Source organism: Juglans regia, chromosome 11, assembly GCF_001411555.2.
Source record: "Juglans regia cultivar Chandler chromosome 11, Walnut 2.0, whole genome shotgun sequence".
NCBI classification, from domain to species: Eukaryota; Viridiplantae; Streptophyta; class Magnoliopsida; order Fagales; family Juglandaceae; genus Juglans; species Juglans regia.
In genome coordinates, this window is record NC_049911.1 from 22788987 (window position 1) to 22802515 (window position 13529).

Consider the following 13529-nt stretch of genomic DNA (forward strand, 5'->3'; position numbering starts at 1 on the left):
ACAGATCTGATGGATCACATAAAACCACGTCAGTGTGTAAGATTACTTTTGTATAATCTTTTTATGGGTTTAGCACTCTAAAACTAAAAGGAACGTCCTGGGATTTATCTGTACACAGGAAAAATGGAGGAATTTTCTTCATTGTTCCTGCATTAATGATTTTCCCAACACCTCTTTTCTTCTCCTTTGTTGTTGCTCTTTGTTCAAACGGCTCGGGATAAAAACAAAAAATAAATAAGAATCAATAGGCTTTGATTGGGACTAAAAAAATATGTAACACAACTGAATGTCATGGCGACAAAACACACAACAGTAATCCAAAAAATTTGAGGTTAAATACACCAAAAAAGTGGTACTGAAAAACAGAGGAAGAAAAAGCATTACACAGTTTGATCATGGAGGGGGAGGAAGTGGCAAACTACAAGAGAAGGCTTACAAATTACGAGCTAAAATTGGACAACAAATGCACATCTCAATTTACATTCGCTTACAGATATGAAAACCGGAAGCTAGCAAATTGTTTCTAATCCCTAGAAAACGTTATTGTCCTTTTTTCTTTCTTTGGCTACAAAGAATTGTGGAAACCTGCTAACTATATAGTCTTTGCTTCACCCGCCTACCATTCACGTCGCTGCCATCGAGTATAGCTTCATTCCCATGCCTGCATACAATGACGGAGTGTTCGCTAACTCTACCCACGTACTCCAAGAGTTCTGTAAGGACAGAGGGGCAGCTCTGCTTTAAGTATTCAAAACCATCTGTCTGCATCACAGCTGTGAACAAAAAAATACGATAATAATCAGAAGCAGCCCAACATTCAGAGAAACATCCCAAGACAGTACAAGGAATACTCATCGAGATACTTGGAATCCAGTTGATTATATCTCTCTCTTTTACACCGCAAAACCCTAACATTCTAAAACCCCAAAATCCATTGCTTTCATAAAAATTCTGCAACGTTAGAACATCAGGACCTCAATCTTTTGACCATAACTCTACAATCTCCCTACTTATTAAAAAAAAAACTCTACAATCTCCTTATTCTAATAAACTCATGTTGCTGCTATTCTAAATTACATTTGATTTCTTGAGATCTTTATCCAAAGTCCATTAGAAATCAATCAGTACAGCTATAGTGATGCAGTAGAAAGAGCTCAAGATGCATCTTAAAGGAAAAATGCTTCAAGAGATGCTTGATTATGAGAGTTTGTTTTTCCTCAAGGTGATCAATTGGTGATGCTTGTGCTAGAAAGCGGATGAGCAAACAATCAAATATGCAATAAATGAATGTGAGCATATAATTATTGTTCAATCCAAGAGTGAGTCAAAAGAAAATATCTCTAGTAGAGTTTTCGGATTTTCAGAAAGCTATTATCATGTGGAAGAAAATCAAATTAATTTAGAGATCTGACAATAAAGTAGAGGAAACAATTTGCAAGCTTAAACAGAGAAATGAACTTGCAAGAAAGCAAACTAAAAAGCTAGAACTGTCTGACAAAGTTTGAGTAACAAGATGGATTAACTGAGTTATGAGTTTCCAGAATAGCATCACAATGTGAGACAAAAGCTTATGGAAAGCTTCAGCAAGCAACTAAGCTACCTAAACCTCCAACAAGAGGTGATACAGCTGCTAGAATGTCAAATATGCCATATATCATTGGAAAGAAAGATCCCAAACTGCTTGACAAAAAAAAAGATTGAGCATGAGAACCAAGAAAAGAGGTTGAATGCACTGTTCTGGAAGAAGAATTTGACAAATCAGATTCCAGTCAGTCCCTATTGCGCCTTAATAAGCAACCAAATGACCTGAGCTTTTCTACATCATTGTTCTTAATGTTGTAGCCAAAGAAGTAGACAATGTGGCAGCTGACAAATGTCAAAATCCAAAAAAAATATACATAAAAATTTTTTTTGGGGGGGGGGCGGCGGCCAACAAACAAAAAATGTGCACACCATTGATTTTGTCATTCCTGAAAATTCCAATCATCAGTTCAGCCTTTTATTTGACGTTGAAATTCAAGAAACCAAGAGTACTCACTACAGCATTTCAAAAATTGAGGACAATTTTCTCCAACCAGAGGAATGATGCAGGCAGCCAAAAGCCAGTTTTAAACATTTTCATTAATTTTAGGAGTCATGAGCATTTACGTAATTTGGACTTCTGAACAAGAGCAACAGTTTTTGTCTATTAAATCCTTTCTTTTATTCTATTAAGTAATTGATATTTTTATCATGGCTTAGAGCATTAGCATTGGTTTATGCATATGCATATGTAAAATTATCTCTTTTGCATATCTATTTTGTCATTTAAGCAAAATTCTCACATTAGCTTATGCATATTTGAGATAAAATAATAATAAAATATTATTATTATTACTTTTTTGCTAAAATCAATTTTTTATATATATTTTGTAATTAACATCCACTACATACATTAGACATTAATAATACAAATGTAATAATAAAAAATATAATTTTTTAATAATAATATATTAAAAATATAATAAAATGAAAAAAATATATATAATATATTATAATAATAAAATGAATGTGCAAGTGAATGTTTGTTTTGTTGTTGAAGGAGGGAGAAAATGAAAGGATTGTGTGAGAGAGAGTGGGAGGAGAGAGAAATAATTATTTAAATATGATTTGTAAGGTGAATAGTGGTTATCCAAATTTAGATAAGCATTATTCATAGGTAGCTAAATATTTGGATATGCATAAGCCAATGTGGAAGATTTTAGGGTCATATTATGCAAATATGACTTTGTATATGCATATGCATAGACCAATGCTAATGCTCTTATGCGGGTAGATTGGTTGGCTAAATAATCAACGCCTATTAGGTTACTAGTGTAAAGTACTCCCCATCGAGTTATATAGATAAAGCATTTGTATTCAATGGAGTATCATAATTTTGGAATGACAAAGCTTTCTTTGAGATTTGTGGGATGCAATCCTTCTCCAAAATGTGGTGCCAAGGAAATCATAAGTACAATTTAGGAAATCTAGGGGCAATGTCCAGAAGCTTTTCTTGTTAGCTATGATTCCATCCTTTTTCTCTTTAATTTCCGGCAAATCCAACCATCAAACCTCACAATCCCACCTTGATTTTTCACTCCTATGATAAAAACTCTAGCCCCTTTCCCATCAATGAGCACCAAAAGCAAACAAATAAAATAATAATAACATTTTCGGGTAACTGCTCACAACAACAAAATAGCCTCTACTTTTTGCCCTCCCCCACCATATGTTGGCTCCAAATCCTTTCCCTCCCCTTCCGTTTTCATTTCAAATTCCTTAGCCTTTAATTATCTATTTTCCACCGCACAACCCTAGTTCTAACCATCATATACCGTGAAAACACATCGACAGCATAAACATCTAATTGCTGCTGTTGTTAAGTACAAAGTAGGACCTCTGAATGCTTTTCTTTTTTTTTTTTCTTTAAATATATGGCATCTGGATTTTAACAATTCTTCTTTTATAAAGTTCCTAGAACCATAAGAAAGAAAAGACTCACCTTTCAGATTTTCAAGCATTGCAACAAATTTGAGACACACAGCTTTCAGCTGGAAACAGTGATGCTGCTCCGCCAAAGCTAATGTCGTCGCTACTGTGTTTATTGCGACACCTTCACAAAGTTTGGCCTCACATAGCACCCTGAGTCTTTCAAGGCCATACCGATCTGCTGCTGCGAGCAGATGCTGAGCCATCAAAGTAGAAGCCCATTTTGAATTCAAACCAGTAAGCTCTTGCATGTCAGGTAGAGAGTCCCAGTATATAAAATGAAGCAAAGTCTGCATAAGGGCATATAAAGGCAAAAATGGAATTAAATTCTGTGCACGTCATTGACCAACCCAACAAGTGAGTGAGGCTTCTATATTATATTTGTCTAGCGAAGTGTCAAATGGATGCCACAAGAAAGGTGATATGCATCCATGCCTCACAAAAAAAAAGTAAAGAGAGGGAAATATTGGAAAATGATTCTTACGGAAAAAAAAATAGTGCAAACAGTCATTACTGTTAATTTAACAGAGATTGCACCCACATTGACACCTATGCAACGTTAACTAATACACAAAATGGACCCAAAATAGAAGAGTATTGTTTTGAACCTTAAAAACAGGAGCCTCCATGTCTTCAACCTTTATACACTGGGAATTGTGATCCCTCATTGGACCAATAAGTTGAGCCCTAAACACAGGTGAACGAGCTGCAAGTACCAACTTATGAGCGGCAAAAGTTTCCCCATCAACTTCAAAACTCACATCCGTTCCCTTTCCACTTTCTAGTAGTTTCCCAAAATGTTGACCAATGCTAGAAGGTGGTGGTGCTATGGAGTAGATCTTAGGCCCCTCTGTATATGATCTCACAACACCAACGCTACAGTGAACTGAAAGGCAATCATCTTTGAGGTAGTCGGATGTCTCTAGACCAGTTCTTTTGAAAAACCGCTTGTAACCCCTGCAACATCCAAAGAAACCCATTATACAGTACTCTCCACTTAACCTATCAAAACCAGTTCAATCACATGAAACAGTGTGCAGGAGCAATGTAGGCACCTAAAATGAATCATCGCTGGCTTCTATTATTCTCGTGCCTGGCTCAAAATAAAAGCCAAACACAAAAAATTTTATGATACCACTACTTTTTTACAAGTAATCATTAATTAAATAATATATATCTATCCCAAGAATTATATATAAGCGTTCAAAACTCAATTATGTGGGATAAAGGCTTTGTCGATTCAAATAATTCACATAAATTCTGTACAATTTTCAAAGAAAAATTACATCTTTGGACGCACAAGAAGAGATTCTGTCACTAACAATCTTATCTCAAAAAATAACAAGGCCATTACAATTCGTAACCTATCAAATTAATCCAGTATACCACCCGCTTCGACATCTCATCATATTTCAAAACTTCCAAAAAAACAAAGAAGAAGAATCGTAATCATGCCCCAAGCTTGGTAATTGCTCGTTCAGGGCGTATTTTTAATTAAAACAATCGACGAACCAAAAAACACGTCTTCAAATATTTGAACACGACAATCATCATCATCCTGAAGATAATCCAGAAATCTAAAAATAAAAAAACCTACCACATGCTACCGCGATATTTGAGCGTATAGGGTCCACTGTCCGGAGTCCTCCCGAAGTGGGTGTGCACCTTGTGCCTCTCCTTGCCGCTCTGGTCGAAGAGCGTCAATTCGAAGAGCGCCCTGACGTCGGTCCCTTCGCTGGCCAGCGCGATGAAAAGCGATACGTAGGCGGCATTGTCTTCAACGCTCTTCCCATCGGGGTAGAAGTAGATCGCCCACGAGTAGCCGCCGACGACGAAGGTATCGGAGGCCATATACTTCCCGATCCCCATCCCCTTGGAGAGCGAGTACCCCGAGATCTTGAACTGGTGAGAGCCGTTCACGGTCTCGGTGATGGACGTCGATGTCGTCGTGGAAGGCGAAGGAGACGAAGAGGAAGAAGAATAAGAAAAAGACGGCCTCGAATTGGGGCTTTCTCTAAGAACCTTTCCCATCCCCAAGTCACGAGAAATAGATCCAAAAAAATAAAACGAGTATCAAAAGCTGAAGAAATACAAAGGGAAGGATGTATCTAGGGGCCGGCGGAGGAAATTGAGGGGGGATGAATTAGACTTTAGCTTAGACTCGATAGAGCCGGAAAATTTTCTCGGGAAAGCGAATGTTTGGTGAGAAAATCTCGGGTAATTTTCTCGAATCTGAGAATTTTGTGGGTATTTAAAAGCAAAACTCTTTTCTGACAATGGGAATTATTGCTCAGAAGAAAAAAAAAAAAAAAAAACTTTTTGGGCCACGTGCATAGTACTACAGCCGTAATATTATCTTTCAGACAAGGGTGTTTCAGTAACTCCGTGTCAATGTAACGTTAGGCATCCACTGGTCTCTCTTTTCTTTGTTCCTTTTGTCTTCTTATGGAAATCCAATCAAGTGTATCACTCTTCTACCTCTCTTTTTTAGAATTAAAAATAATATAAAAGATGAAATAATATTAAAATTAAAAATAAAATAAAATATTATTAAAATATAAATTTTTAATATCATTTTTATTTTTAAATTTAAAAAATTAAATTATTTATTATATTTTATATAAAAATTTAAAAAAATTATAATGATTAGATTAGATGAGATAGTTTGTGAAAATAAACCAGGTTTTAGGGCCTGTTTTAGATTGTGTTATGAGTTTCAAAAAATAGAAATACTTTGACCACAAAAGGATTATACAAAAATAAATTTACAAACTGACGTGGCTTGATGCAGTAAATCAGATTGTAAAATTACTTTTAATATCAAGTAGATCAAACGCATCACGTGAAACTATGTCAGTTTGTAGGTTTATTTTAGTGTGATCTCTTTGTGTCTGTAGTCTGTATAAGTTCTCTTTAAAAAATGCTTAAATAGCCTTAAAAGTTTTTTAATAAAAAAATGAGGTTGTTTGGATGTTACATATTAAAATACTTTTTAATATCAAATAAGTTAAAACGTACGTTTGAGGAAAAACATCATTTTGATTTTTTTTTCTCAAACGTGCTTTTTTGAATTTTTTTAAATATAATTCAAATTTTAAAAATATTGTCAATGAGCAAAAATACCCATATAATTATCAGATAATTACAATTTTCAAACTTGTAAATATATAGTTATAATTTTTAAAAAATCAAATGATAGTCATTTCTACCTCAGAAATTACCTTTTTAATTTGTTTCCAAACAAATGTAACATGTTTGAAAGTACTTTAAACATACGGTTATCAAACAGCAAATAATTTTTTAATAGTAGAACTTATCACTTAAACTATAAGTTATAAGCCCTAAGGCTATAAATTATATTTTTCATGGCAATCCCAAACATGCACTTTAGGGTTCATTTGTGTTTTCAATGCATAACAATATTTGAAGGTTTCCTTATTTTACATGAAATCCATGGTTGTCTCAATGGATAATTATATTGTTATCATATTATAAAGTATTATGATATTAAGAGTTTTTACATAATTATTAAATTTTTAATAATATGATATCTTATAATTGAATGAGAATATCATCCATCCAAATTCTGGAATTACCAAAAAATACTCTAGATAGAGAATATAAAAATATTTTTCATGTTGTAATTTTTATTCCAAAATATTGGCTATTAAAATAGTAACATGTGTTTTATGATCAAGATATTTTTAGATTTTTACTGGAGACTTAAGGATTTCAAATGAAAAAGAGATAAACCTTATAACATTTACTGAATATTTAATATTGGTTGAAAAATCCAAATTACATATAGTAATAAATTTTGTAAGGTTTATCTTAAGAGGATGTTTTTCCTTACATCTTTTTTTTTTTTTTAACCTCTTTGTTATGATTTTTTGTAAAGTTATCCTCTTAATATGCAATTATTTTAAGGGATCGAAATGCTACAACCACAACGATATATTTTATAAAAATAAATTTACAAATTGACGTGATTTTATGTGATACATTAGAGTCACCTTACAATCTGACTATCACATTAAGCCATATTAGTTTGTGAGTTTACTTTTATAAAATCATCTTGTGACTAAAGCATTTATCTTATTTTATTTAAATATCCAAGCTACCATATTATGTATTGGGTATATGGCATTAATACCAAGCATCCCATATGCATGTAAACAAATCATATCATATGTAATTATTTCATTTAAATCGTTTTAGGCAAAATTCCTTATAAAAAAAAGCCAATTGATAGTGTGAAATCTTAAAACTTACTCAATGACTACTAGTCACGAGTGACACAAATACACTACTTAATAGTAACAAAACCATTCTTAGTGGGTGTTTCAAAATTGCCTAGCTATATATATGATATTTTATATATCTTATTTTTTTTATTCTTATTTTTCCTTTTCTTTTCCTTCTTCTTTTATTGTCACCATATGTGACATTTTGTCTCATATTTTCAATACAAATACAATAATAATTATAACGATCTCCTATAGTACCTAGCTTTATCACGGTTGGTTTGGATAGTAAGATGAGATGAAATGATATGATATAGTTTTAGATGAGTTAAATAAAATATTGTTAAGATATTATTTTTTAATATTATTTTTGGATTTAAAAAAATTCAATTGTTTATTATATTTTATATGAAAATTTGAAAAATTTGTAATAACGAGATAAGATAAAATCATCCCTAAATCCAAACATGGCCTATTCATGCACAACAAAATCAAGAATAATCATAGAAATTAAAATTCTCTTTCAAGTGGAGTGACATAAAAGTGTAACAAAACCTATAATTACACCGACTAAAAAATGTGCAAATCCATTTAAAAACCCTTTTAAAGATTTTAATCATTCAAATATCATGCCAATAAATAAAAGTAGAAATTTAGTTTTAAATATGTCAAAAAAAAAATTATTGCAACTCTCAAACTGTCAACCGATTCGCCTCTAAAACTTTATAAATTTCAAATTAAATTATAGTGGGCCCTTCCATAAATTGCGGTGTTACCTCCGCCCATATCTCGTCATGATCAGTTCATTAAATAAAGAAAACAAATACAAGAGAAATGTTATCTGATCGAACGTATAATCAACAGATATTTTTTAAATTTCTTAAAGAACCTCTATATCCCCACATACTTAAAAACGGCTATATACAAAAACAGAAATTGATAATGACACGTTTTTCTTCCATTTGTGCCATTTGTGTTTCAATCCTATTACGATTTTGTTATTGTTTTTGTCATCTACTTTCTGCACGTTTTGCATAACACCATCTCTTCATCTTCTTCTTCTTTTGTTCTTCTCTTCACTCGATGGTGCAGGGGGACAGAGGCAATAGCTAAGAGAGGTGGGCTTGGACATGGGCCGTGGCGATCTAAGGCAGTTGGTGGCGGCACAGGGATGGCTGGAGGCTGCAGCTTGAGAGATAGAGAATGGGAGATGGACGATGGGTTGGGCTGGAGCAAGGGTAGATCGGGATGACTTGACAGGGAGGAGACCCACGGTGCCTCGTGGTAGCCCTGCCAGCGGCACAAATCACCACACAAGTTTCCACATAAATCACAAATCAGGGGTCGTCGGCTGGAGGAAAGGAAGAAGTGGAGGGGTCGTCGGCGAAGGACAAGGCTACTGGTGGTGGTGCGGTGCCATAGGGGTGGCTAACGACGGCACTACAAGGAGAAACCCGTGCGTGTAAAGGAATAGAGAGGGCTACGGGCTTCGGCCTGTTGCGGGAGAGAGAGAGAGAGAGGGGTATGTGGGGACGAGATCGGCTTGGGGAAGGTCGCCGGTGACTGGGCTTGGTGGTGGCGCTAGGAGGAGCCGAGGAGAAGAGAGATCGAGAGGGAGAGGGGCGTGCGCCTGGAGGGAGGGAGGAAAGAGAGGGAAGAGGAAAAAATTAGGAAAAAAGTTAGGGTTTGAGACTTTAAATCTCAACCCTTCATCTTGAATCTCCAAAATTGATCCAATAGTGGAGGTTAAAACATTAAAAATAAACTAACTTAAAATAGATAATTAAAATATAAATTCAACTTTAATTTATAAAATACTAATATTTCATCATTAAATAAATGATAGAGTTTTGTTAAATATTTTTAAAAGAGTAAAATCATATAAATAATTAGAATTTTTAATATAATTTAAATCCCATAATATTCTTAATTAACTAAAATCATTTAGATAAAATGATTTTCTACCATTATAATATTTTTGGAGTTTTCAAAATAGAAGAGACTTACTTTAATGATGAAAACATATGAGAGCAATATAGAAATAAAAGACTCTGTATTTTTTCAATGCTCTCTGGGTCATTGAGTAGTGTGGTTGAATTCTACAATTCATATATTTGCTAAGAAAATTATTGCTAGAATATCCAAAATCTTTTAATTTTTATATTACTCATATTACTGTAATGTTTTGTTATCATTATAATGCTTGTTAAAATTTATTTTCATGCTTCTCTGCATTAAATTATTGACTAATTAATTTTATTTAAAAAAATCATATTATCTTTACATTTCGTGGTACAGTCGACGTGTGGAGGCGGCTGGCTAAGGAGATGTGGCTGAGGGAGAAATGGTGTTGCCGATCTTGGGTTTTGATGAAGGAAAACACTATGCCCACAGAACATGTCTATCGAAATCTTTTACCGTAATTAAAAATTTTTTTATTTAATTATTAAATAAGTGTTTTTAAATGAATATGTGATTTTTTTTTATTTTCAAAAAATATTTAAATAGTTTTAAAAAATAGTGAAAGAAAATATTAAAAAATAAAAAAAAAAAGATTTGTAACGTTTAGTAAAGAATTTCGGTAAAACTCTTATGTGGATGTAGCAACATTTAAAAAACAAAGTGGCTCAAACAATGAACAACTAAAATTCATCAAAGGATGTAAGATATTTCTTTTAGGTTTTCTTTGTTTGGTTGCTGGGTAAGAGAGTGTAGGAGATGAAAGAAAGTATAAAATTTCTCAATTTTATTGTTTTCTTTCTGTAGCTCACAGATGACATATCAAAACATCCATAATGCATCGTCCAAAGTAAATGATAATGCAATAATTTTATTAACATATTATAATATAAGTAATGTTGATCTATATAATTTAATTAAAGAAATATTAATAATAAAGAATAATAATATTTTATTACTATAGAGTATGTGATAACTAATTTAACGTAGATTTCAATTAATAAGTGATTGGCTAAAAATAAAATAAAAATTAAATTTTAGTCAAATTTGTAACTTTTTTATCTACTTGTGAAAATTTTACGAATTAAAGAGGTGTCTTATTAATAAGATAAAAACATAGAAAATATTCAATTGGGCATACGTGCCTTAGGCACATAACATCTTTTACTAGTGTGTGTGTATATGTGCAAGACTTTTAGGCCATGTTTGGGAAGTGAGATGACGATCCTGTTTGTTTGTTAAACTAATCTGAATTCAATTCAGTTCAGTCTAATTTTAAACTAAATATAACATATACATATCCAACTCTCAACTTATTAAACTTATCTTAATTCCAAACCTCTTTACACGTGGAACTTATGACCTTTTCAATTCAACATTCATTTACATATGGGACCCACAACTTTTTTCAACTTTTCATAAATACATTTAAACTCATCTTAACATCCAAACATATTTAAACTCATCTTAAGTGGGCCCCACAAAACTGACTCTATCATCTCATCTCATTACTATTCATAAATAGCTCAACTTAACTCAACGTCCAAACGTAGCCTTCAAACATCGCTCAAACACAACTCATTTTAAATGATCTCATCTTAAAACTTCTCATAATTTTATTTTCAAACATCCCCCAAACACAACGGTTTTTAATTTCAAATCCTCACATTTTTCATCTAATCATTACTTGATCATTACAACTTATCAAAACTTTCAAACAAAACACAAAAATTAATACAATTTTTTAAAATTTTAAAACAAAAATAATATTCAAACAGTATTTTAATATTTTTATTCAATTTTTTTCTATCATTTTTCAAAGCTTAATAAAATATCATCTTAACTCAATTTATTTTACTATTATTTACAGAATTTTTATTTCATTTCGTTATCCAAACTTAACGAGGCATGTACTTAAAATATAGAATTAGGACGGTCTCGTTTGATTACACAGATGAGATGAGATGAAAGTTAAAAATTGAATAAAATATTATTAAATTATAATTTTTTAATATTAGTTTTGTTTTGAAAATTAAAAAAGTTGAATTGTTTATTATATTTTGTGTGAGAGTTTAAAATAGTTTATAATCTAAAAATTTGGTTGTACTGACTCGCACCGTCGTAGTACTCCATTTTTGACTTTAACCTTCGACTTTAATATTAGTATGCATAATTCTATAAAAATATGTATTATTTATATATCAATCATACATACTCATATAAAAAGTGTATAACTTATATAGTTAAATTCAATACTATATTAATATTTGATAATTACTAAACAATAATATTAATATACTAATGATAATTATATGTATGCACATTATAGAATCACTATTATACATACTATATATGTTAGGTTCGATGAAACTTAACAAGCTAATAGCGAGTCATGTATCATGTGTATAGTGTATATATTGTAAGGTGAGGTTTGGATAGTGAGTTGAGACGAAAGTTGAATAAAATATTATTAAAATATTATTTTTTAATATTATTATTATTTTAAAATTTAAAAAAATTGAATTGTTTATTATATTTTTTATAAGAATTTAAAAAAATTATAATAATTAATTGAGATAAAATAAAATGAATTAAAATCAACTCTCAATTCAAACGAGACATAAGAATAGCTAACAGTAAATGTACGTTGTAGTGTTTTTGGTTATTTGATAGGTTGATATATATATATATATATATATATATATATATATATATATACAGAGCTGCTACGTGCAACTGTGGTGAGAAACCGCGGTGCAATCTTTTTGCCACGTTAAATATTAAAAAAAAAAAGACGAAATATGACTTGAGAAAGCAAACTAAGCCACTACAGACCGTTCAAACATTTTATCAAATATTTTGCATGCAACTTAACTCCACCGCAGCAGCTCTTCTACGTTTACACCGTTTGCTTCCTTATACAACCAAATCAACAGCAAGTTTTAAGACTCCAAATACAAGATAACCAAATCAACTGCAAGTTTTAAGATTCCAAAAAATACAAGATAACTCCATTGCAAGTTTTTATTCTCATTTTCAGCGCTTGTTTATATGGTAACTCTTAACTGAGACAAAGAACATCTTTCACTTTTTATTTTTTTCCTTCTATGGTCTGTAGTGTTTTGGCTGCTAGACGACGCAAACCCAGATGTGATTTTTTTACTTTTATGGTCTGTAGTGTTTTGGCTGCTAGACGACGCAGACCCAGATGCAATATCTTTTTCTTTGGTTTTTGAAATGAGAAAATCTGAAGACTCTGGACGTGCAATCGAGACGTGCGAAGAAGTTGAAGACTCTGGTTCAAGGAAAAGGAAGGGACATATGTTTACTCTGGAAGATTCCGTTCATGCAAAAGACTCATCTCAGAGTTTTGTAATAAAATCATTAGCGATTTCAAGGAAGAGGGAGAGGGAGAGGGAGTGGTCTGATGGAGATGGAGATAGAGATGGAGGGAGAGAGGGTGGGAGGGAGAAATGAAATTTCAAGGGGTAGAGAGGGGGAAAGAAATGGAGAGGGAGAGGAAGGAAAAAAAAAAAAGTGACGTGTATAAGCCGGTTGCACGCCGGTTTCACCGAGCTGTTGCATCTATCATTTTTCATATATATATATATATATGAAAAATATTAAATATCTTTAAGAAAAATTTATAAAAGATTTACTTCAATGCATGTGAGTTATTAATATATTAAAAATTAAAAGTTTTAAATTTTAAATTTTAAATTTTAAATTTTAAAAGAAAATTAATAAATAAGTTTTATAAATAAAAATATAAATAAAATTATAAATACGCGAGTGGACTACTATATATATATATAT

General features: G+C 32.0%; 1 protein-coding gene across 1 annotated transcript; it reads right to left on the reverse strand.

Annotated features, from left to right (window-relative positions):
- Positions 1-313: 313 nt before the first annotated feature.
- On the reverse strand, positions 314-5748 carry LOC109010926 (BTB/POZ and MATH domain-containing protein 2-like). The gene is made up of 4 exons (XM_018991894.2): positions 5108-5748; positions 4119-4467; positions 3524-3800; positions 314-773 (listed from the first exon to the last, which is right to left on the reverse strand). Exons 1-4 carry the CDS (start codon positions 5539-5541, stop codon positions 589-591), a joined length of 1245 nt encoding a protein of 414 aa, XP_018847439.1. The 5' UTR covers positions 5542-5748; the 3' UTR covers positions 314-588.
- Positions 5749-13529: the final 7781 nt, after the last annotated feature.

Coding starts and splice junctions, on each gene's coding strand:
- LOC109010926 (XM_018991894.2), bottom strand. CDS start 5,541: ATGGGAAAGGTTCTTAGAGAAAGCCCCAATTCGAGGCCGTCTTTTTCT. Junction 4,468..5,107: donor AAATATCGCGGTAGCATGTG/GTAGGTTTTTTT, acceptor TGGATGTTGCAG/GGGTTACAAGCGGTTTTTCA. Junction 774..3,523: donor AATGCTTGAAAATCTGAAAG/GTGAGTCTTTTC, acceptor TTTTGTTCACAG/CTGTGATGCAGACAGATGGT.